We start from the raw sequence: 26,518 nt of genomic DNA on the forward strand, positions 1-26,518 counted from the left end.
AAAGCTAAAGGAAAACAGACACCTTTATGTTCCTCTCTCCAGAAGAAAATGTCTAGCAAGGATGACCTTTTTGTACACTATCAGCTATTGAATTCTGGACAGAACAATCAATTCTCCTTGTAGCTAAACTTGCAATTGTGGAGAGTAAATGAACACTCTTCCTGTATTAATGTAGAGAAACTCTAAGAATAAATTCTGATTATAACAAACTATAGTTATTCATTAATATCATGCAGTGCACATTGAAATCACTTGTTAGTATTCTGTGAGTAAGTTTAGTTTAAAGTGACAGTAAAAGTATAGAATTAGAAATAAAAATAAAAGTATAGAATTAGAAATAAAAATAACTTTCAACAACTTTCAAATGTTTACTCTTTCTTCACTCTAAAAATCTGTGATAAGTTCTCAAATATCTGAAGTTGTGTATTGGAGGTAAGACTGTGGCTGGAGGCAAGTTTTTTAGACACTATTTTTACTTGAGTTTGATGTCTTTATCTACATAGCTAGTGTTGATATTCTAGATATTCTGAATTAAGGCAGCATAGTCTGGTTACCTTATTCAACCTTAAAATGTCTCCTCATATCAACCTTGATTTCTTACCCACACTAATGTTTTTTTCTACCAAAATAATCTCTGGAATCAAGTCCAAAGTATCAACTATAAGAAAACAGGTTAGTGGGTTTCCTTTTTAAGATTATATTTTTCAAGATTTCAAAGACTAACAAATGTATTAAACTCCCAGAACATTCAGTTTATGGATTTTTTTCTTTTTAAAAGAGAACTAACAGATTAGGTTTTAGATAATTTATTGAAATGACTAGCTGACCCCTTGAAAGAAAGTAATGTAAGTAAACAAGTTTGTTTCTTTTCGGTTGCCATTCTATTCCACAAATTGGTAGAGTTTTGGATTTCTTTGTATGTGTATAAATCTTACCTGCAGCAAAGCTTGCATGTGGCTATTCAAACAATTCAAAATATACATATTTTATAAATGGAGCTGAAAATTTACTTTAAAAATAAGGACAGCAATGAGGAAAGTTAGTGACAGTCATACTATACAGAAAAGATATCACAACAGGAAACTGCTAAGAAAGGAGACCAGAGGAGGTAAGAGGTAAATTAGAAGAGCTGGGGATAATTATGTAGAACCAGCAGTAAGTATAAAAGAAAGACACACGTGCTGGAGTCTACAGAAAACTAGTTTGAGACAGAGTAAGTTTAATTCTAAAAAAGAGAAAAAGGGCATGCCATATCACAGGTGAAATTAGGATGGGGTTTGTAGTAGAGAGAGAGCAAGACAGCCTGGAGCACTGGGCCTGGTCCAAGATCTGAGGCCTGAACCAGAGACTGTGAATTAAAGTTAGGCAAGTATTAAAGTAGATGTTTGTAAGTTTATGAATTTGGTAGAGTTGTTGCTAGAGTATTAGGTATCAGATATTTATTTAAATATATTTCAAGGCTAGTACAGATACACTCCAATCTAGTACAACATAAGATGGTTTGATAGAATAATGAATAGGGATGTTTTGTTCAAGATATCAGGAACAGGGGGAGGCAACAAACAGATGTCATGAAACATGTAAAGTGGTGTGTAAGTTGTGTATTCCACACAACTTTGTTTCAGCCTATAAATGTTGGAGTATTTTGCATTAATCTTTTATGTGGCCAAGGGGACTGCTGAAATTTCCGCTGCTGACTAAGCTATTCCTTGCTACTAGGCACTCATGTGTTAGCGTACCTCTATCCACGGAGTCAGAGCATTACTATTACTAATATTGTGCCTAGGGGGTAATAAACCTGGCCAATTGTGCCTATGGTTTTCTTTGAGTAACATCGAGATCTGCTGAATGAACGGGCTGTCTGATCTGCTATTAATAGTGATAACATCGGAGCTTCAAGAACAGAAGCACTGGGCAGCCTGTGTGGATGCAGGGACAAAGGATGTCAGTGCTTGGCCACATTCTTGGGGGGCTGGGAGTTGGGCCCAGGCTTTGGACACAAATTGTCCTCTGCAGGACCCCTGACTTGGGCTAAAAAGGCCATGTACTACACAAGCAATAATCATGTGCAAACCACAGCAATTTCCTAGCCTTGGAGTTAGGGAGGGGTACCATGGTAACAGGGTTATAATGTCCCCCCCTTTCTATTCCTCCCCTCACCATCTGGACGAAGAAGGTGATAAGAAGTGCTTTCTCAGGAAGCATGCTTGTTAGAGAAAGCTCAGGATATCTTCCCCCTTGTTCTTCCCTTGCAGTTGGTTTGTTAAGGAGATTTATGGTCATTCCCTGCTGTCAAGATAGCCAAATTCATGGCAAAAATGCATATGCCACGCAGGTTAAGTGGTAAATAACAAATAGGGGCGGGTATAATTATATGCCTCCATAGCCATTAATATTCATTTTATAACCATTTATATCACCAAATAGGGATTTTATGGGGTGTTGTAGGAGTGTGTGTATTTACATATTATTTTAGATAAAAAGTTGTAAAGTAGTGAACTCGGGGCTCACCGCTTGTCACGAGGCGAAGGGAACGAGTGGACTAGAGGCTGTAACCGAATAAATGCTCCTTATCACTCCACCCGGATCAATCTCTTTTCAATTGACCCTGCTACAGCCTGAACAGCATTACTGAGACAACGACATTCCAGCCTTCAGCACTTAACAACACTGGGTAGTACTACAGAGGTCTGGTGAACCAGCTATCTGTGCAGAGCTGGGAAAGAACACAAACACAAGCCAACTGACAACAGAGTATAGGATTACAACCACTGTGTATGAGGTCGCATGCCATGCTTTGCAAAGCACAAAATGATTCAAAAACAGTAAATTTATTGGGAGCTCACGTGCACAGACTATAAATCTGAACATTCCAACTCTAATTATAAAGGCCGGATTCCCCGCACTTTCTCTGTTCTCTTCAACCTCAAGGCTGTCTGTTTACAGATTCCAAAGAAAAGGGGGTTATGTAGTATCAGTATGTATCTGCACAGGCATATATTCAGAGAACTTTGTTTATGGACAAAATAGCCTTCCTTTCTTTCCTAATGAAATTGCCTCTGCAGATCTCTATAGATTAGCAGACAGTAGCATTGCACCACAGGAGGGTTAAGGAATAGTAATTACAGAGACCAAAACCTGTTGGCCAAATGTACCACCAGTCATTTTGGAAAGTGCAAGAGGAGAACGTTTGCAGTGTTGTTGCAGTCGTATTGGCCCCAGGATATGAAAGACTCAAGGTGGGTGAGGTAATATATTTTATTGGACCAACTTCTGTTCATGAAGGAGACAAGCCTTCGAGCTACACAGAGCTCTTCTTCAGATGTCACCCACAGAAGAAGGTAGCAGTACATGACCTACTCTAAAGTTTACAATCTGGAATACAGAAAACAGAATGAAGATGGAAGAAGGGGATAAAGCATAGAAGCAGAATGGCCAGGGCAAAGGTTGCCATATATACTGGTAGTTTTTATTTTAATTGCATAAACTATATGCCAACTTCTCTCCTGTTATTCCCTGTTTGCTGCTGGTAGTGAGTTTAAAGGAGGAATCTGAACAGAGAATAATGACCTAGCATATTAGGTCCAGAAGGAGGTTCCATGCACAGAGGGGCAACCCAGAAAGAAACATGGACATGACTGTGATAAAATCAGATTAATGCTGCATCACAGCCCAGTCCCGCTCTCTGGGCATACACCAGTTTGTTGTGATAGAATCCAACCACTGAATCCCACATGCTTCTAAGCCTCCTAGGTCTGAGTAGTGACTAGAGCTGGTCAGACATTTTTTGATGATACTTTTTTAACTGAAAAACGCACTTGCTTGGGATGTAGGAGATGCAGGTTCAAGTCCCTACACTGCCTCATTCAGATCTGGACCTGAGTCTCTCACAACCTACTGGGCTACTGGCTATTCTAGAGTGGGTGTCTCACATATGTTTTCTGCAAAAAAATTCAATAGGGTCCATCTTCCTTCTGGACTGGAATAAAAAATTTCAAAACCTCAATTTTTTGTGAAACTGAATTCTTGTTTTCTTGCCAGTGCTATTTGTGACTGATAATTGTTTCTAGCTCTGGGGCTCCTAAGTACACTCCTAGGTGCAGATCCTGTGGGCAATGGGATCCCTGTAGACAAGCTAAATACCTATACCTAAACCAGTGCCACAACTCTTCTGAGCCCAGAATTGCTTAGACATGTTTTCTCCAGAGTCCACCTGTCTGTGGGAGTTCTGTTTTCCTAGTTATACCCTTCAGGGACAACATGGCAGTAAAGCAAGGGACACAGGAATAGCAAAGATATTTCTTATTCACAAACACTTTACTTAAAGAAAAAAAAAAAAGAAGGTAAAATAGTTACATATCTTATGAAAAAGAGCAAAACCTGAACTCATCCCCCTGCTTTCATGTCACCATCCCTGAGAGTCATGGATTTGGTCCCAGCCCTTATGTCAGACAGCCCTTGTAGCCTTTATGGGTTGGCTGTCTTGCTTCTGGTGACGGTAAGGCTCCCCGCATCAGGGAAGCAGCCTCCTTAAATAAAAAGACTCTCCTCTTTAATGAGATGGCCAGGCTGGCCAACTGCAGCTCTCCCAGTCATGTGCTCAGACCAGGGGATTCCAGACCCTTCCCTCTAGATAGGACTGTGTACCATTCAAAAAAATCAATGGGCCTTGCCAGCAGAAACCTCACTATTCTAGTAAGGAAGAGTCATTCACGGTTGATGGCAGACGACTGCTGTCTCAGTTTCTCCGATAAAGTCTGTCCACTAGTCCCTTTGCTATAAAATGAATGCTCTAATCCACATTGAATGTTACAATCACAAATGGTGAAGAAAAAATGAAATTCACCATTTGACAGACATATTCCTAAACTGTCACACAGGGCAACAAAGTTGGCATCACTGGTAGGCAGCCTACCAGCCTCTCTTTTCAATTTCATGGCTCCAGCTGTGAGCCCCCTGCTGCAGAGTTGAGCTGTGAAATTGACAAGAAGGACAGCCAACAGCCAGTGTAGGTAAATGCAGTGTCTACAGGGATGCTGGGTTGCACTGTAGCCTGATTTTATAGTTATTAATTTACTGAATAGGGTAATAGGTTTGCCAATTGCTTTAATTAAAGGATTATGGGGTTCGTGTCCTAAATCAGGCTTCAGGTAAGTTTTATAAGGACCCCGGGTACAACACAGGAAGAATTTCAGTGATAACCAGGATTTGTATAATTTTATAAATTTATTAAAACAACACAAAATAATAAACAAATGATTACTATAGAGAAAATAAAATGAATAATCAAACTGATAATGGATTAATACAATCTTAAAAGTAAAGACTTATTTGATAGATATATTTATGATATGCTTTATACTAGTATACTCACACCCTTCCTGGACTTGGTGAAAGAGATGTCTAATTCCTCAAGTTGGAGTTGAGTGGAATAAGAGCTGCTTTAAAGCTAAGAGCTATAAACTAAGACTAACATTACAACTTTAAGAATATAAAATAAAGAATAAATCTTAACACTAAATAAAACTTCAAACAGGGATAGCTGACAGTCGACTGCCCCGATGAGCTGGATTTGATCTTACTTATACCCCCCAAGAATATGTGTCCTACATCCGGGCCCATACTTGGCCTTTCCACCTTCAAACTTTTGGGGTACATGTTGTCTATTGGCTACTAGGTTCGTACGTATTATTGACGTATCCACATCCTTCTTCAGGTGGTCTTTTATCTCACCTTTGTTATTTCTAGCTTATTGTGGGTTCTGTGGTGTTCTTGTGAAGTTTCTTGGTAACCAGGACAGCCCCTTCCCCTTTTAATGTCTCTTGACTTATCTAGGGTAAAGGTTATGACCATATAAGTCCTATCCTGTCCTACATTGATACTTATCTAAACCAAAGGTTGACGTAACCTGTCTAGGGTAAAGGTTATGACCATATATATATATCTTATCCTATTCTACATCTATCTAAACCAAAGGTTGAATATATATATATCTTAACAGTAGCTGTCATCCAGGATGTGGCCTGGAAGGTACCTTGCATTACAGTTGAATAAAATATCTAATTTTATTATTTCATCACACAATCATATCAAAATATATATGAAAATATCTCTAATAATAATGCAAGCAAGCAGGCTAGTTCTTTAGGCTACAGCACTAACTACACTAGCATAAGAGCTATGCCCCCCGTGGTGGCTATTATGTCAGTGTAATAGGCCACTTACATTGGCGGCAGCAAGGCTGTAGTGTAGACACTGCTATACTTAGATCAACCTAAGATACTTTTTGTCAACCCAACTCTGTAATGTAGACAAGGCCTTTGTCTCTGACATCTCTTCTTTTAATACCTTTGTATTACAGTAGTGCTTGGAGGCTTCCACCTAAGATCAGGGCCCCATTCTGCAAGGCACTGTACAAACACATAGTCAGAAACTATCTTAGCCACAAAGAGCTTATGTTCTAAGTAGATGAGAGAGAGAAGGTGGAAGAAAAAATCTCTGTCAATTAAACTTAATATGGCCAAAGTGAACCTCTCATATTTCCTCTGAAGTTCATCAAGCTCTTTCAATTTTCTAGCACTGTTGACAACACTACCCTTATCTCCTGCCGTGATTACTGTAGCCTCCTCCTGTCCTCCTCAATACCTGCATTGCCCATCTCCGGTCCATGAAAAATACAGCAGCCAAGATCTTTTTACTGGCCAATGAATCTAACTAAATCACTCCACCTTTGAATTCCTTGCCTTATTCTGCTTTCTTCATACTCCCTCTGTATCTGACCTTGTCTGTTCTCTTAGCTCCCTACTGTCAGTGAGGCTCCATGGAAAGTGGGAACTAAATTAGGGGAAGGGCAATTTAGGGGGTAAAAAGTAAAATTTGACTCTGTTGCAAGCCTCTCCAATCCTGCAGGAGCAAAGAATGTTAAAAGCAGCCCAGAGAAATATTTAACATTTCTTGTCTGGAGCATAAAAAGCAAATGGTTTCAGTTTGTAATGTATTACATTTCTTGTTATTAATATTTTGAATGGGTAGAAATTATGCACATTACTTAAAGTAAATGTATTAAAACTAATTTGTGTAAATTATTTATTTGTATCTATACTCTTCTTAAAGTGCATTTTAATCCCTTGCCTCATCTAAATATTTTGAATTAAAAAAAAAATCTTACTTTTATGCTTGTTACACCACAAAATTAGAAGAAAAATAATCAAACAGCAATGTATTGTGGATACGTTAATGTACTTTAGCTAAAATATATGTATGATTTATGTTTATCATTTAAATTAGCTGGTTGATGATGCATAGATTCTATCTTCCTTTTATTCATGTCCTAACACTGTGTAATTTAATTCTAGGCAGAATCATCTGCCTCTCATGTCCTCTAGAAGATTGTGTAGTTCTCTTCTCAAACTTGAGTCATGAAGGTGTTTCTGAGCCTTAATCTAGTACTCATACCATACTTTATAAGAGGCAGGTCAGTTCCATACAATCTTCATCTGATTTCTCTTAGAGGTGATCAGATTACAGAGCAGGCTGATATGCCTTACTGTTAAATAAGAAGTGAGGCATAAGGTCAAAATTTCCCTGTTGTAAGATCCTCATTCTATGGTTTTGGCACCTCAGATATATAATCTTGAAATAGAATGCTCACCTACAGCTCATACCTTCCACCAAAGATGATTTTAGTAATTGTATGAAGTTCATGACAAGCTGTTATTATGGAGAAAGACATTTCAGATCTTGGATGTAATGGCACTGCAGAAACAGAGTATTTCATATCCAGTCTTAGGAAGAGTCAATGCAGTATCTGTTGAATAGCCTACTATATACAGTCTGCTATCTAAATTCTGCGTATTATTGGAAACACTGCTGTGGCTGAAAACCCTCATGCTCTGGCACAAACTATAGACACTTCTTTCTTGGCTAAAACTGCGGCTTTTTAAAGCTGGAGAAGTTGCCAAACATTTCACCTTTACTGCTAACATCACATCCTGAGGATCACGGCAAGAAAGAAGAAAAATATTTGTAAAGCATCAAAATGTAAAAGTAAGTAGTAATTAATACAAAAATAGGAAATTATGAAAGCTGCCTGATAAGGAATGAGATCCTCATCCTCACTCCAGCCCCCTTATGCAGCATAAAAAAGCCAGAGTGACAAAAAAGGGGCCCTAAAAGCCCCTTATCCAGCTGGGGAGGATTCCCCTAGTATAGGAACCTGGGAAGGCTGCTTCCCAAGTAGCTCCTTGCAAGCTTTGGTGTAGGAAGGTGCTGAGAAGGAAAAAGCTACAGCTTACAGCACTGTGGAGATTCTGGGCCTTCAGGGCTGTATAAGTTACATCAGGGGCCTCTCCAAACCTCAGAAGAGTCCAGACTTGCAAGGGCTCAAAGATGGCTTAAAGCCACCATAGCAACACCCCACACACCCACACAAATGTGCTGCGAGTCGTGTTGCTCATTTTAAAGGTGCTACATAGAATCTCTGCCTAGTTTAGTGTCAATGGCTCTGTCTGGTGATTCCCCTCACTTATGAGAATTGGCTCGTAAGAGTCCAAACTGGTCTTTTCTGGCCATCCTGGTCTACTGAGAGGTTTAAATGGAAGAAATAAAGTCATATGATGCCCTGCATTAAATATCTTCTATAAATGTGAAGGATCCTGGATTTTCTTGAGGCAACCAATGGCTATCAACTATGAATTACAATATTGTGGAAAGTAGCTCGTGGAGTTGGGGAAGGCAGCTGTGCCTAGTCAAAGAGAAGAACAGGAGGGTTCCTATGTTGTGCTGGAGATATGAGCTAGACTACTTAAAATTCAAATCCTGCTGTCACATGGCAACCATTTTAAGTAACAAGAACCAGTTTATATTTAATACTCAGGTTGGAGGAGAACGTGGATCAGTAGATTGTAACTCTGGGATATTATAGACCTATCATCAACACTTTATGAAAAATAGATTATGGTTTTTTCCCCAGATTGTTCAAGGCGAGCATAAAACCTCTAACTACTTTATTGCTTGTGAATTACTGGACAAGAATTTTTTGTTCAAATTTAGATTATGATAAACTTGGGAATCATCTAGCACCAATGCTGTGGTGTTATTAAAGTTTAAAACACTGAAAGCACCCACATATAGTTAGTAAAGAGTTCACTTTTTGAACTACAACAATGACACTTGAAACGTATGGAACCTCCTCAGCGAGACAACATGAAACAGGAGGACAGAGATCTCTCTAAACATTAGCAATATCCTTTCATCCAGCTGTAGGATTTGCCTGGAGATCTATTTAGTTTTAGTTAAAACTTAGTTAGTTAGTTAAAACTTTTAGTTTTAATTACTAAAAAGATGATAAATATCACATTTTATTAGCATTTTTTCATGAAAGCCATTTCTATTTCTCAAATTAGCTCTAAGTTTAATTTTACACCTTTTTCTTATAGTAACTAATATTTTTCAATCAGTGACAAACAGCTTTGATTTAAGAAAAGCTTTGGAATACTCAGAACAAATGGTACAAGTAGTACAGTATGAGAAGCAGGTTATCATTTTTTACATATTGTAATTGGTACAGTATTATACTTTCCTTTTTTCCAGGTCAACAGTTTGTTATATTATATTTAAGAATTATAATAGCCATACTATTGTTAATACATCACTGTGTTTTTAACTTCTTGTAACCTGCTTGTAATATTATCCTTTAAAAATAAGTCAGTTTTTTTTTTTTTAAATACCTTTTAATCTTTCTTCACTACCTATTGCTTTACTCAACTCTTAAAATGTTTATTACTCCTGCAAATTTAGCCTCTTCAGAGCATACTGAACGAGTTTAGGAAGAAAAGGAAAAAGAGGTAATCTACTTTAATCCAGGAATCATTTTTTCTTTCATTCTGTGTGACTTTGTCAATGAACATCTGCCTACTTCTGTACCAGAAACATAATTACTACTACCTTTAATTTTTATTTATTTATTTATTTTTTAAATTCTAAGTGCATTGGATAAAAATTATGTAAAATGAGATCACCAAATTAAGGGTAAAAATACCAACTAAAGCCAAGTGTCTCTTGAACTGATGTTATATTACTGTACTGGACCATACACAGAACTTTGCCTGTCTGCAGCAGGTCCTCAAGGAATCCATTTTGAAGCACTTGGAGGAGAGGAAGGTGATCAAGAACAGTCAGCATGGATTCACCAAGGGCAAGTCATGCCTGACCGACCTGATTGCCTTCTATGATGAGATGACTGGCTCTGTGGATGTGGGGAAAGAAGTGGATGTGATATACCTTGACTTTAGCAAAGCTTTTGATATAGTCTCCCACAATATTCTTGCCAGCAAGTTAAAGAAGTATGGGTTGGATGAATGGACTATAAGGTGGATAGAAAACTAGCTGGATTGTTGGGCTCAACGGGTAGTGATCAATGGCTCCATATCTAGTTGCGGAGTGCCCCAGGGGTCGGTCTTGGGGCCGGTTTTGTTCAACATCTTCATTAATGATCTAGAGGATGGGGTGGATTGCACCCTCAGCAAGTCTGAGGATGACACTAAGCTGGGGGGAGTAGTAGATACACTGGAGGGTAGGGATAGGATAGAAAGTGACCTAGACAAATTGGAGGACTGGGACAAAAGAAATCTGATGAGGTTCAACAAGGACAAGTGCAGAGTCCCAAGCACTGCTACAGACTGGAGACCAACTGGCCAAGCAGTTGTTCTGCAGAAAAGGACCTGGGGTTACAATAGACAAGAAGCTGGATATGAGTCAATAGTGTGCCCTTGTTGCCAAGAAGGATAATGGCATATTGGTCTGCATTGGTAGGATCATTGCCAGCATATCGGGGGAAGTGATTATTCCCCTCTATTCAGCACCAGTGAGGCCACATCTGGAGTACTGTGTCCAGTTTTGGCCTCCCCCACCACTACAGAAAGGATGTGGACGAATTGTAGAGTGTCCAAAGGAGGGCAATGTAAATTATTAGGGGGCTGCAGCACATGACTTATGGGGAGAGGCTGAGGGAAAACAAGGTTACTTACCAGTAACTGATGTTCTTCGAGATGTGTTGTTCATGTCCATTCCACTATAGGTGTGTGCACGACTCCGTGCACAGTTACCTGGAACATTTTTCCCCTTAGCAGATCCCGTAGGCCCAGCTCCAGTGCCCCCTGGAGCCCCGCGCACATGCAGCAGATATGAGGCACTGCTGGCCCTAAGCCCCCTCAGTCCCTTCTTCCTGCCAACTCCAACAGCGGGGACGGGAGGTGAGTTGAGGAATGGACATGAGCAACACATCTTGAAGAACATCAGTTACTGGTAAGTAACCTTGTTTTCTTCTTCGAGTGCTTGCTCATGTCTATTCCACTATAGGTGACTAACAAGCAATACCTTTGGAGGTGGGTCGAGTTACTGGTGAGTTGCCCTCAGCACCGCTCTGCCGAATCCCACATCCTCTCTTGCCTGCTGGACGATGGCGTAGTGGGATGTGAAGGTATGTGCCGATGACCAGGTGGCAGCTTTGCAGATGTCCTGCAGGGGCACTCTCTCCAGGAAGGCTGTAGGTGAGGCTTGGTTGAGTGCGCTGTGATGGTTCCCGGAAGTGGCACCTTTGCCTGCTCATAGCAGAACTTGATGCAAGATGTAATCCACGAGGAGATGCGCTGGGTGGAGATAGATGAGCCTGTCATCCGGCTGGCCACTGTGATGAAGAGCTGCGTCGATTTTCGGAACAGCTTTGTGCGCTCAATGTAGAAGGCCAGGGCTCGTCTCACATCCAGCGAATGCCATCTCCTCTCCTCCTCCGAACCATGAGGTTTGAGAAAAAACACGGGGAGAAAAATATTTTGATTACAATGAAATTGGGAAACCACCTTGGGCAGGAAGGCCAGATGCAGCCTCAGCTGAACCTTGTCCTTATAGAATACTGTATAAGAGGACTCCGAGGTCAAGGCCCTAATCTCGGAGACCCTCCTGGCTGAGGTAATGGCCACCAGGAAGGCTACCTTCCATGAGAGCATGAGCAGAGGGCATGAAGCTATGGGTTCAAAGGGGGGCCCTGTGAGTCTTGAGAGGACAAGGTTGACAAGGGAAGCACCGGGTCACGGACCTGTGGATAAAGCCTCTCCACCCCCTTGAGGAACCTGACCGACATGGGATGGGAGAACAGCGGCTGATGGAAGGCCGAAATGGCCACCAGGTGAACCTTCAACAAGGCCAGCGCCAGATCCTGGAGCTTTAGCTGGAGCAGGTACTCCAGGATCGCCTGTATAGGTGAGAGGCTGGGCAGAATACTCCAGGACTCCGCCCAGCAGGTAAACTGCCTCCACTTAGCCCAATACACAACCTGTGTAGAAGGCTTCTTGCTGCCAAGCAGGACTTGCTGGACCTGCACCGAGCAGGCTCTCTCTCCCTCTGTCAGCCACAGAGCCTCCATGCCGTGAGGTGCAGGAAGTCCAGGTCCAAGTGCAATAGGCAACCATAGTCCTGGGATAGAAGATCGTGTTGCCTCAGGAGCTCCAGGGGTGGGGCGATAAAAAGCATGCTGAATCAATGCTGTCTCTGCCAGGCCAGAGCGATGAGCATAACGTTCGCCCTGTCCCTCTTTATTTTCAGCAGGACCTTGGGTAGGTGAGAGGCAGAGAGCCGAGGAGCGCGCTCCCCACTGCCTGTTTATGTAAAACATGGTTGTGGTGTTGTCTGTCAGCACCTGCACCACTCTGCCTGTCAGGAATCAGAGGAACACCTTGCACTCTAGGCGAATGGCCCTCAGCTCCTTCACGTTGATGTGCAGGTGCCTTCCCTCCCCTGAGTTCCTAGGTTGGCGCTGATGTGGGCTCCCCATCCTATGTCCAACGAGTCGGAAATTAGGGTGACCGACGGGACTAGTCCCTGAACGGAACGCCCTTCATCACTGCCCTGGGAGTCAGCCACCAGTTCAGGGAGGCTAAGATGGGCGGGGGAACTGTGACCACCCGGTCCAATGGGTGTCTGCTTGGCACATATACCGAGCCCAAACACGCCTGAAGCGGTCTGAGCCTCAGGCAAGCTAGTCTCACTATGTACGTGCAGGCCGCCATGTGCCTAACAGCTGTAGGCAGTGCCTGGCTGTTGTCGTGGGGCATCGGTGCACCTGGGAGATGATAGAGACCATAGTCTCGAAACATGGCTGAGGCAGGAAGCGTCCTGGAAAGCGTCCAGGGTTGCCCCAATGAATTCTATGCGTTGCACTGGGGTTAGTGTGGACTTCTGTTCATTTATGAGTAGTCCCAGCCTGCTGCACGTGGAGCAAGTGAGAGTCACGCTTTCCTGCACTTGGGATCTGGACCTGCCCCATATCAGCCAATCGTCCAGGTAAGGAAAAATGTTCACACCCTTTTGTCTCAGGTGGGCAGCTGCTACCGCCATGCACTTGAACACCCTTGGAGCCGAAGATAGGCCAAAGGGTAGGGCTGTAAACTGGTAGTGGGAGCCAGCCACCATGAAACAGAGAAAACGCTTATGGCTGTGGATGATAGACACATGAAAGTATGCGACCTTGAGATCGAGGGCAGCATACCAGTCTCCTGGATCCAGAGAAGGGATTATGGAGGCTAAGGAGACCATGCGAAACCCGAGTCGCTTGACATATTTGTTTAGACGACGCAGGTCTAATATGGGTCTCAGACCCCCCTTCGCCTTGGGGATGAGGAAGTACCTCAAATAGAACCCCTTCCCCCTTCTGCCTTGAGGGACCATTTCCATCGCTCCCAGGTTGAAGAGGATGTCCAACTCCTGCAAGAGGAGTTGCTCGTGAGAGGGGTCCCTGAAGAGGGATGGAGAAGGAGGGTTGTTGGGGTGGGTAGATGTAAACTGTAGGGCATAGCCCCCTGAGACTATCCCAAGGACTCAACAGTCTGAAGTGATTTTTGCCCATTTGGGATAGAAGGACCTTAATCTGTTTAGGAAGGGGGGGGTGGATCCAGGAGAGCAGTCGGGGCGCCACTCTCGGGCGCATCATCGAAATTGCCTCCTCTGGTTGCCCGACCTTCTAGGGGGGCCCCTGCTGGGGAGCTGAGGACAAGCTAGGGGGCTGATTTTGCCTTCTAAACCCCCTATTCCTATCCCTATTCCTAAAGAGTTGAAAAGGCCTGGGCGGAGGCCTTGGCTGCTGCTGTGCCTGGGGCCGTGACTGATGCCTGGAAAACTGGGGCGCATCAGTCTGGTCGGAGAATAGGCTGACCCATCAAAGGGGAGGTCCTGAATAGACTGCTGCACCTCCTGGGACAGGCCCAAAGATTGCAGCCACGAGCACCTTCTCATACAAATGGCAGAGGCTATGGCCCTGCCCGCCAGGTCTGCAGCATCACAGGACGTCTGGAACGCTGCCCTAGCTACCACGGTTCTTCTTCCATGATAGTGCTAAAGTCTGCAGCCTGGTCCTGGGGCAGGGCTTCAGCGAACTGCCTGAGGGAGTCCCACAGGTTGAAATTATATCTGCCCAGGTGGGCCTGATGGTTGGCAATCCTGAACTGCAGGCTTGCCGTGGAATAAACCTTTTTCCCAAACAAATCCAGCTTTTTATTGTCCTTGTTCTTGGGAGTGGACCCTGGCTGACCTTGCCTGTCTCGCTGGTTAACCGCGTCTACTACTAGGGTTCCCGGAGCGGGGTGAGTGAACAAATACTCAAACCCCTCGGCCGGAACGTAATATTTTTTCCTCGGCCACTTTTGACGTAGGGGCAACCAAGGAAGGGGTTTGCCACAGGGCCTTTACAATCTTAAGGACCCTTTCGTGGACTGGGAGGGCCACTCTTGCTGGGGCAGCCACCACCAGCACATTAAAGAGGCTATCATCGGCCTCTTATAACTCCTTCACCTCCAGCCCCAAGTTGGAGGCCACCCTCTTGAGCTGCTCCTGGTGCGCCCAGAAATCCTCCAGTGGTGCAGAGTGGTCCCGGGAGACTGCCTCATCAGGTAAGGAGGAAGAGGACTGCCGAGGTGTGTCCTGCGGGTGCGCCTCCTCCTGGCGAAGGGTTGCACCCGTTGAGGATCCCCCATGGGGTCCAACTCCTTGTTTGAGGAGTGGTGTCTATGGGCCGTCTCCTGTGCCAGAGGCACGGACTGCACCCCCGATGACATAATGCACTGGGGCCCCGGCCCCACCTAGATACCCCATGGGGCTCAATAAGGCCACTGTTGCGGTCATTGTCCCTGGGGCCAACCAGAGGCTGACTGTGCCACAGGCTGTGATGTTTTGTGGGGGCGTCGGCTCACCCGACGACTGTCCCCCCGGGAGACCCCAAGTCATCCTCATAGTCAGAGGCCCTGGACTGGTGGTGCCGTGTACGTCCTTGGTCCTGGGCACCTTTCCTTGCCGGGGACCACCCTCTTGATGCCGCCGATCTGGAGGACGATGAGGACTGCCTCCGTCACCACAAGCAGTGCCGACGAACGGGGGTGCGCTCTGAAGAGCTAGAGGTATCGGAGCGTCGTCTCGGTACTGATGATTTCCTCTGCCACTTGCCTTGCGGCCCTGCAGACACCTTTGGTGACTGAGGTCGGCGCCGCTCCGAACTCCTTGGTGCTGAGCCAGACTCTGGTGACCTGGTTCCGCGTCGCGGACTGCACAGTGCCGGGTCTCCCTCTGGCGACCAGGTTCCGCGCCATCTCGGTGTGGGCGAACTCCTCGGTGCTGGGTCCTCTGACGGCAACCGGGTTCTGCACTGTCTAGGTATGGGCGAACTCCTTGGTATCAGGGGGATAGGGTTGGCAATAGCCCCGACGGGGTCCCGGGTAGGGAAGCAGCCCAGAGAAAAGGGCCACCCAGAGGGCGGGCTCGGACACCCCCTGTCCTGACTGTCTAGGTATGGGCGAACTCCTTGGTATCGGGGATTTGGAATGGGAGCTGTCCGACTGCTGCCTGGTAGACTTCAACTGGTGCCGCCTCCTGGCATACGCTGCCTCCGGTGCTGGGGATCGACGTCGGTGCCGAGAGGGAGACTCCACATCCTGTGCCAGAGCAGGTCGGCTCGATGACGCTGACCTGGAGCGACTACTGGGGGAGTGGCTCTTTTCTACCCTCGGAGACCGTCCGGTGGGAGATCTTCCTCCCCGTATTGGGGATCTCCACCGCCATTCAGGGGGACCCAACGCGGGTTTTCCCCGTGACACTGGCCCCTTCTCCCTCGGCAGAGGGGTGGTGGAGGTGGCGTAGGCAAGGCCAACGAGGCTCTTGCTGCCTGAAAAGCCTCCAGTGTCAACGGCGTCAGCAGGGGCACTCTCCCACTCCCCGGAGTCAGGGGAAGCTCCATGACCGGAGATGCAGGCACTAGAGAAGTCTCGATGGGCCGGGTCTGGTGCATCTCCGTACTTGACCCTGCCCGTAACGACAGTGCAGAGGAGCGTCTGCGCTCCGCACGCTACTTCTTTCTCTTCAGTGCCGGAGATGTTGCGCGGTGCCGAGTCGAGGGCGGTGCCGACGGTGCACTCTGTACCAAGGTCACGCTTGTTACTGAGATGGAGTGGGTCAGCTTGGACACTGGGCAGAGCGCTGCCTCCATCAACAGGGCTTTCAACCGGATTTCTTGGTCCTTTTGAGTCCTCAGTTTGAAAGCCCTGCAGATCTGGCACTTCTCTTTTCTGTGAGCTTCCCCCAAGCACTTAAGGCAGCGGTCGTAGGGGTCGATGAGCGGGAAGGCCTTCCCACAGGAGGCACACGGCTTGAATCCCGGCGACTGGGGCATGGCCTGGCCGCTCTAAGTCCCCGCAGGGACTTGACTTATCTCTAACTACTCTTAACAACACTTAACAACTACTTAACTAACTAAAACTAACTTAGAATATCAAACAAGTCCAAACAAGGGGAACAGTACTTGCTGAGAGGAAGGCTAGTTACCTCAACCATCACAGGCAGAAAGAAGGAATTGAGGGGGTATAGGGCAGGCAGCGACTCATATACTGCGGCATGTGCGCAGGACTCCAGGGGGCGCTGGAGCCGGCCCTACGGGATCTGCTAAGGGGAAAAAAGTTCCGGGTAACTGTGCACGGAGGCATGCACACACCTATAGTGGAATGGACATGAGCAAGCACTCGAAGAAGAACTCGGCTTATTTAGTCTGCAGAAGAGAAGAGTGAGGGGGGATTTGATAGCAGCTTTCAACTACCGGAAGGGGGGTTCCAAAAATGATGGAGCTAGGCTGTTCTCAGTGACGGCAGATGATAGAACAAGGAGCAATGGTCTCAAGTTGCAATGGGGGAGGTCAAGGTTAGATATTAGGAAAAACATTTTCACTAGGAGGGAGGTGAAGCACTGGAATGGGTTACCTAGAGAGGTGATGGAATCTCCATGCTTAGAGATTTTTAAGATGTGGTTTGACAAAACCCTGGTTGGGATGATTTATTTGGGGTTGGTCCTGCTCTGAACAGGAGGTTGGACTAGATGACTTCCTAAGGTCTCTTCCAACCCTAATCTTCTATGATTCTACAGTATTACATGCTTGTTATCCTTTCTATATAATATAAGCAATGCATTAGCATGACTGTTAATCATTTTCTTCTAAGTAGCAGCTAGATGTTCACCCCATTTAAAAAATGGATGATAGTTTGTGTCCTTAGAGAAAATTGTTCTTTATATTCACAGCAGAGATAAAAGTATTGCATAAACTGCCTTACCTCTGCGTCCAGGGTATAAGTGAGGGTAATATTCATAGTACAGATCAGGTTGGTCCAGGTTTCCAAAAGGTTCAAACTCCACTTCTGCATTTTGGAAAAGATTCAATTTCACCAGCAGTGCTAGTCTCACAAACCACAGCTAAAATGGCAACGGAGACGAAAATGCCAGGTCAGTTATCAGCTTTTATTGTAAATGAAACGAAAAAAAATTACTTTCAGTGTTCTATTATGTCAGAAATTTCAGATTACTATAATTCAAAAAAGTCATATTTGAGGTTTGCAATTTTTAAAAATTGCTGTAACTTTCATGGACTTCCACGATCTTGCTAGTTGCTAGCAGAAAGGAGTCAGAAGCGTGGTAAGTGTTTTCAGCTAGTGAAAATTTTGTAAAGTTGAACATGTCATTTTACCATGAAGTTTTATTGATTTAAAATTCTTAAAACTTAAGTTTAACAATTTATTTCCACATGATCACAAACCATGTTTACAGCATCTGTATCAACATTACCTAAAGTAACCTTTGATTAACATTTGCATAGATTGTCCATTTTAAAGAGTCATAATCTAATTACAATGAGCAAGAACATTTGAAGACAGCCACATTAGTCAAAAGAAATAAAGTCTGCTAATGAAAATGTATGGAATCAACTTACTTTTACTATGCAGCCTTTTAAAGTAAAATCTATTTTTATATACCTAGATGGGAGAACTCTTTTGTGCAGTTATACCCCTAGAATAGAACTTTACTCCCTGAAAAGGAATCAGACTACACTCAAGAGTCTTCCCGTGTGGATTTCTTTACAGTAATGGGGCCTTAGGCATCACACATAAATGTAAGGTGACTATACCTGCAAAGAATCTGTAGTATGATTAGTAGGTAGTCCACTTTTGCCATAGCCTTGACCATGGGCAGTCAGAAGTCGTCCACACAGGTCAACTGCTGCTCTCCAGTTTTTGCTGTTCTGTAAAAAAGAAGGAAGTCAGTAACCAAAAAAAAATGAAGTTACTAAAATACACAGCTGCTTATTTTGCTTCAAACAGCTATATCTAGCCATTAGTAATAATGACAAGATCGGTAAAGCTGGCCAGTAAAAAGTGGAAAGTCAGTCATAAAAGTTGCATGTGTAATTAGGCAAAAAGTGAAATCGAACATGTGACATAGTTTAAGATTACCAGATCACTAAAACTAAAAGTATACACTATTTATAAAAACACCCAGGGGGTTTTCAGTTAAAGCCATCTATCATATTTTTCTAATCCATTCACAATACTGAATGCTTTTTTGCCATCTCAAAGAATGTAGAATAAAAACAAGTTATATTACCCATTTTACTCAAAGTACTCTAATATTTATAAAGCATTTAAGGTCTGATGCTGTTCCTACTGATTTCAATAGTGCAGGATCAAATCTTTAGTGAAGTTTATTCAATAAATTATTGAATGAAATGAACATTCCAAACATCGCCATCTGAACACAGGATATTAACGATTATTAACAATGAGTAAGGAGAAAATAGATTGTTTTTTAGGAGAATAAAGTAAAATTGTATTTAAAAAAGAGATTCAAGATTAGAGTTGATTTTTATTTAAACATTTGAATTTCCATTCAATCTTTCTCAAAGGCTAAGACCACTATATGATATTTCCATGTATAAACTCAAAAAAAAAAAAAAAAAATCAACCACAACACAGTTTAATACATTGCATTGACATCATGCTGTATAACTATATACTTATCAGCAAATTAAAATTTCTACCTTGTGTAGTCTACTGCAGTTTATTAAATAGCAAATAAATTTCCAGAGACTTTAACCCAGACTATGGAGCAACTATGAATATTCTATAAATCTCAAAATTTTTCTGTTTTGCAGAAAACCTTAAGGAAGATTACTGTATATTATTGTTATTATTATTATCTGTATTATCATAGCATCTCAGAGCCCCATTACAGATCACTACAGGCTACATCAGACCTCATAACGAAAGAGTAAGGCCAGGTCTACACTTACCTGGAAATTCGGCGGCAGTCGACGGGAGTTACGCAAGCTACACAGAGTAGTTTGCGTAACTCCCCTTGACTCTAACTCCTCTTCTATGCGGCGTCTTCGCTGCGGTGCACCAATGGGAAATGTGTTCCCATTGACGCAGCACTATGCCACCTGAGGGGGTGGTTTTAATGCATCGACTTCTGGATCGATTGAGCAGGTCTTCACTGACTGCTCAATCGATCTAGATACATCAATCAGACAGCTGCAAATTTTCAATTAAAAAAAAGTTGCTTATATGTAATAAAAATAAACATTTGAACTGAAAGCTGTCATGCAGACAGTGATGAAGATTAAGATGCAGAAAATGCAGTTCCAAATAGATTGCATGAGACACTTTTTAAAATTTTAAAATCTGTAAACAGTATTCTATGAGATGGTCTCTACACATTCACACTACTGGGATGCACTGATGGTGCTCTTGGACTGGAGAAACCTTCTAAGAGCAGTGCCCAGTGAAGCATTCTTGTATCTCCTGCCCCTCTCCTTGCTGCTGTGAAAGTTTAGAGGACAGGGCTATAAGAGAGGGCATAGTGCAGCGTCGTATTTCTGTGCCTTCCACCACCTCCTTAGGTCCAAAGCTGAAATTAAGACCCCTAAGAGGGGAAGATGGGCAAGAAGTGAGAGTGTGTAGAACTAATCTCAAAATAACCTTTATTTCTTCTTGAAGTGACCTCTTCGCATTCCCACTTGTGGGAGTTTAGTAAGCAGTACTCCTCCCTGGACAGTGGGACAAGGATGTCTAGTTAAATAGAGACTGCAATACTGCTTTACCAAATTGTGCATCTGATCAAGATGCCATACCTAGGAAAAATGTTTTGTGAAAATATGAATTGAATTCCAAATGGCAACTCTATAGATTTTTAACATGAGACTGTCTAAGGCTTAGTGCACACTTACTGGGAAATTTGGCGGCGGTCAACAGGAGTTACGCAAACTACACAGAGTAGCTTGCGTAACTCATGTCAACTTATTAAATAAATCCTCTTCTGCGCGCCACCTCCACTACGCTGCGCAGACAGGAAATGCATTCCCATTGGTGCAGCACTACGCCTTTTGAGGAGGTGGCTTAATTGAATCGACTTCCGGATTGATTAAGCGGGTCTTCACTGCCGCTCAAATTGATCTGGATAGATCAATCTGATGGTGGCAAATTTGCCGCCGTCAGTGTGTACATACCCTTAGGCAGAACACAGAAATAGCCTTCACTCTAGCCAAGTACACTCCAAGCCCTTCTGAAAGAAGAACAGACCTGTGTTTATAATAAACTTCAGTACAGACTCTAACCCACTTAGAATGGCATTGCGATGAAATTCTCTGAAGTTTAGTCTTTTCCCCATAAATGACAGTCTAGGTGATTTCCTATATTCCTTAGACTTATTAAAATAATAGATTAATATTCTCTTAGCATCTAAAGTGTTAAATTAACTTCCCAAGTGAGTGTGAGACCTATGGAAAAATACTGGCAAATTTATGGACTGGTTTAGATGGAATTCTGTTACAATCTTGGGGAGAAATAAGGTGTGGACAAAGGACTACTTTATCTTTGTGACAGATGGCAACAAGAGGGGGAGTGGGCAGCCATGAGAGCCTGCAGCTTGTTCACTCTTTTAGCAGATGTAATAGCTACAGGAAAAGCTGTCTTAATTGAAAGATGTTCTCAGTTTCATTCTCCCATAGGTTTGAAGGGAGGTTTAATGTACTGAATAGATACTAGATTGAGGTACCACATACATCAGGTTATCTAACTGTTGTGCAGACATTTATTAATCTCTTCCAGAATTGTTTTACTATATCATGGCTAAATTCAGTCATTTGATTTACTAAATTGTGATAAGTTGAGTCAGCTAACCAAGTACTGTTTCTGATGATATGGAGAGTCCCAAGGGTTTCAAATGAAGTAAGTAATTCAGTATAGATTGAATAACAGCTTAAATTGGATGTATGCTATTGTTGGCTAGGCATAAAAAGAACCTTTCCCACTTGCGATCGTAACAGTGGACAGTCTAGATCTGTGAAAGTCTAAGGCATGCCATACTTTCAAGTGAAGAGAGCCTGGGTCTAAGATGGCAAATCTGACCTATTGGCTGGGTCAATAGGCTTGGAATTTCAGGGAGAGACAGATAGTCTTGCAATAGTTGCAACAGATCAAAGAACCACTGTTGTCTCCATCTACACTGGGGCAATCAAAACAGTTCTGGCTCTGTCTTGTTTGATTTTCCTGACGACTCTCCAAATTAGAGAAATTGGAGAGAACACATAGAAGTGACCTACCCTGAAGTCTAGAAGAAACACATCTGAAATGGACTGATTGCTTGTTCTAGCTCTGGTGCTATGTCTTATTGCAATCACATCTATCTCCTGATACCCCACAGGGAGATGACGTTATTTTCCACTGAGTTCCTGAGTGACCACTAGTGTTGATTGTGCAAGCCCCTGCTCAGCTGACCTCCCTTTACGTTATCCCTGCCTGCAAGGAGACAAGCTATAGGATGAATTTACTGTAGTATGCATCACCTTCCAGAGCCACGGCCTCTTTGCACAGTTAGCTGGAATGTGCTCTAGTCTGCTTGTTCATGTAAAATATTGATATAGTATTATTAATAACTATTTGAGCCACTCTGCTTTAAAGTTGAAGGAGAAAGAACTTGAAAGCCTAACATATTGCATTTAATTCCTCAGATGGGAAAGTCTGACTGAGTCGTGGAGGGCAGTGGGGTGGTTCTCAACTCCTGCCACGTGTATCCTGGGGGTAAGAAGAGGTCTTCCAGTGAATATATCAACTCATTTAGATATTGCCTAGTTTTACAACAGGCTACATAAAAAAGCTAAAATTTCATACAGACAATGACTTGTTTATATTGCTCTATATACTAAGTACAATATTTATATTCCAATTGATTTATGTTTTAGTATGGTAAAAATGAGAAAGTAAGCAATTTTTCAGTAACAGTGTGCTGTGACACTTGTATTTTTGTGTGATTTTGTAAGCAACTAGTTTAAGTGAGGTAAAACTTGCGGGTATGGGAGACAAAGACTCCTGAAAGGGGTACAGTAGTCTGGAAACGTTGACAGCCACCGCTCTATGACATATGACTCTAGTAGTGATCTTCTGATCTTAGCTAGTTCTCTTGAATAGGGTCCCTCTCTCCTAGGTACTGCTCAGGACCAACCTTGATTATTTTATGAATTCTGGTGCATTCACAGTCAGAGGACATCTGACTGTAGGAGCACGTGCCACCTTTCTTTGTTATATGAACAAGGTATGTCCATTTCCCAAATGAAGGTGATACAGAACAAGTGATGCAGTGGACCAGTGAGCTAGCCTTTAATCTATGGACACCTGACTTCAAATTCTGATTCAGTCAAAAAATAACCAAATGTGGTTATCTCTACAAAGTCTCGGATAGACAGCCATTCACTTTACAAAACCACTATGCAATTATGGAGGCCATGGTCATCAATTGTTCACAATTTGCTGTGCTCTAATTTCTGAGGCCAGAGGATTGGCTCTTTTGACACTGGCTGACACCTGTGAAGGGAAGTATTTATGCTCAGTAGATTCATTCTTTGCCAATTCATAGTGACCAGCACGTGAGGTATGGCCCCAGTAAAGGAGGCAAACATCAGGACTGAGATTTTATGGATCTCTGCATTTCAGAGCCGGAAAGTTTAGCCATTAATACTTCCTGTATTAGCATAGATTGGAGGCAATTCTGACACTCCTTTTTGGCCCAGGGGTAAAGGTGCAGCAAAAGGAGCAATGAAAAGATAAATATACTTCCAAACAATGCACATGAAGCAGGAAGCAAGAAAAACGACAGGACAAGATGAACACATCCTTAACTCCTGTTTTTTTGTCTTCAGTTCCAATGTATTGGATCCAAGGACCTGTGTCAGGGAAGATCCTAAATCAAAAATCAAGAAAATGCAAAGAGAAAGAAAAACAGAGGAACTAAAGCCTAACTAAGGCAGAGGCACTGGGAACTATCAGTTCCAATGAATCTGGGTCTAGGATCTGGTGAGATGCCTGATCTGTCTGCTACTACAAGTGGAAGGAATAGAGCAGGCAATACAGCCTTTTATAGGCCCACCCTCTGAATGTTCAGAGCTCAGAGGGGAGGGCTATGAGATGCAAGAGCACCCCAACAGATATTGCTACTAAATGTTTCACCAGTCCAAGCTGCACCGTTGTTACATCCTGAGAGTGGGAATGTGCAGAAGCTAGTAAAAGTTTTCTGGTTTTATTTTTTTAAAATGTTTTTTTAAGGAAAAGAAGCAAACTAATTCCAACTGACACAAGGGAGAAAATTGAGGAGAGAGAATGTAATACTAAAACCTGAATTTGGCTAGGACAGCAGGTTTAATATCCTTTCTTTTGGAAAAACTGTCATAGGATCTTTAATGTCCACAAGTGGTCAAAACCTCAGTTTTACAGATTGCCTGAAAGACTGCACTTCCAATATGCTGGGACTTTTTTTCAGTACTGATACAGCTGGAAAAGTAGCCTCTCCTGAGTCATCAACACTACTGACTTCAGCACCTAAGCTCCCTTGGAAGTCTCCCTCCCAGTTACTGCTCAGGACCAACCTTGATTACTTTATGAGTTCTGGTGCATTCACAGTCAGAGGACATCTGACTGTAGGAGCATGTGCCACCTTTCTTTGTTATATGAATGAGGTATGTCCATTTCCCAAATGAAGGCGATACAGAGCAAGTGATGAAGTAGTCCAATGAGCTAGCCTTTAGCCTATAGACATTTGACCTCAAATCCTCATTCTGTCAAAAAATAACCAAAGTCTACCAAGTCTTGGGTGGACAGCCATTCACTTTACAAAACCACTATACAGTTATGGAGACTGGAAGTCTATTCTCAAGAAAAGCTCAAGAGTAAGTAAGATAGAGATGTTGCAGATCATTTCTGTAACAGACTGGCAGAGTTACGAAAAGAAGTTCATACAATGGCTATCCACAAGCTGTCTTGGCTTTAATGAAAATCCAATTTACCTCCAGAGAACAAAGAAAATGTAACAACACTGTTTACTGGAAAGGTAAAAACCAGTTCCATTGCCATTGAGTGATTTCAAAGACTCAGGAAAAGCCAGGTCCCCCAAACGTCTATCAGACACAACTGATGCTGTTCATGTAGAATTGTAAACAGATGCATGTTCTTTCTGTCACTCAGGTCCTCCAGACTTCAAAAGAATTAGATGACGAATTGTTTGAAATCACTTAATATCGTAAATGATTAAAAAATTAAATAACTTGAAGGTTTTTTTTTAAAAAATAAAACTTTTAAGTTGTTAAATATACCATATAACTGTAACCAAACTTACTATATTTGACAACATATATTAGAGCATAATATTAATCTTATGCATAAGTAATAGTATGTCTAGGATTTTTTTTCAAAGAGAGGCTCAAAGGGGAGTCGTTAATGCTACATGTCACACTATTAAAGTAATTAAAAATGTCTTCCTCAACTATCTATAATATTCTTCTCCCTTGTAAATTCCAATGGTAGACCATTTTTACATTACTTAAGAAAATGTAGTTAGTAACACTTTCTTAGGCTAACTGCTTGCAGAAATTATTGTTTGCTTAAAGTACTAAAATACAAATGAACATTCTCAAATACAGCATTTATCTAAAACTCTTAGTACTGTCTGAAAGATTGTAAATATGTTCCAATGGGAAATATCAAATGTGTGTGTTGTATTTAATAACAAATACAATGGCATTTATTCAAAAGGAGGTAAAAAGTTAATCTATGGAATGATTGTGTTTAAAATAATTATTATTTATATGTTCTAAGCATTATTTTTACTTGCTACCATAAAACAAAGCAATGTTGCATATATAGGTTATTATTTACTTTTATTACAGAGACAATTGTTTGTCCATACATTATAAAAAACTGTTACAAACCTTCTGTAATTGTTGTTCTTCAAGATGCATTGCTCATGTCCATTCCAAGTAGGTGTGTGCATGCTGCATGCACAGTTCACTGGAAGCTTTTCCGTTAGTGGCATATGTAGGGTCGGCACTAGTACCCCCTGGAGTCGTGCCCTCATGGCGCCATATGCAGGGCCCTGACAACCCTCCGCCTCTTCAATTCCTTCTTGCTGGCTGACTCCAACAGAGGGATAGGCTGGTGGATCTTGGAATGGACATAAACAACACATCTCAAAGAACAACAAGTACAGAAAATTAGTAACCATTTTTTCTTCTTTGAGTGATTGCTCATATTGATTCCAAGTAGGTGATTCCCAAGCTAGACCATAGGAGAAGGGGTTGGAGTTCAAAGCCACACAGACTGAAGCACTGCTCTGCCGAAAGTGGCATCTTCTCTGGCATGCTGGGTCATAGCTTAGTGAGAAGCAAAGGTGTGAAGAGATGACCATGTTGCTGCTCTACAAATGTCCTGGATCGGTATTTGGGCCAGGAATGCCGCAGAGGATGCTTGTGCTCTCATGGAATGAGCCATTAACATTGGGGCAGGCACATTCACAAGTCATAACAAGCCCTGATCCATAAAGTGATCCATATCCCTTACCCTCTTCATGTCCCCTTTCCTTCCTATTTAGCGTATCCCCTCCCCCGTAACCTCTACCCCCCAAACAATAATAAAAAAAATCATGGAACTAACATGTTTGCTGTAATCACATTGTTCACTCCATGCTACTTATGCGTTGTACTGCTTCCCCCCACACTGTGTCTGTCTTGTCTATTTAGATTGTAAGCTCTCTGGGCAGGAACTGTCTACTACTCTGCACACAGAGGAGGCCCCATTCTTGGTTTACCCTTATGCACTACCATAACAAACAACAACAACAA

General features: G+C 42.8%; 1 protein-coding gene across 1 annotated transcript in view; it reads right to left on the minus strand.

The window, feature by feature from the left end:
* TRAPPC12 (trafficking protein particle complex subunit 12) overlaps positions 1 to 26,518 on the minus strand; it is a 95,377-nt gene that overhangs the window by 47,479 nt on the left and 21,380 nt on the right. Inside the window, exons 4-5 of the mRNA XM_067544831.1 lie at positions 18,485 to 18,598; positions 17,637 to 17,775 (exon numbers count right to left, since the gene is read on the minus strand). Of these exons, the coding sequence (XP_067400932.1) occupies positions 17,637 to 17,775; positions 18,485 to 18,598 (253 nt within the window). The remainder of the gene's footprint in view (positions 1 to 17,636; positions 17,776 to 18,484; positions 18,599 to 26,518) is intronic.

This window comes from Emydura macquarii, unplaced genomic scaffold (assembly GCF_026122565.2).
Source record: "Emydura macquarii macquarii isolate MOO-44397 ecotype Brisbane River unplaced genomic scaffold, CSIRO-AGI_Emac_v2 contig_1027, whole genome shotgun sequence".
Lineage (NCBI taxonomy): Eukaryota > Metazoa > Chordata > Testudines > Chelidae > Emydura > Emydura macquarii.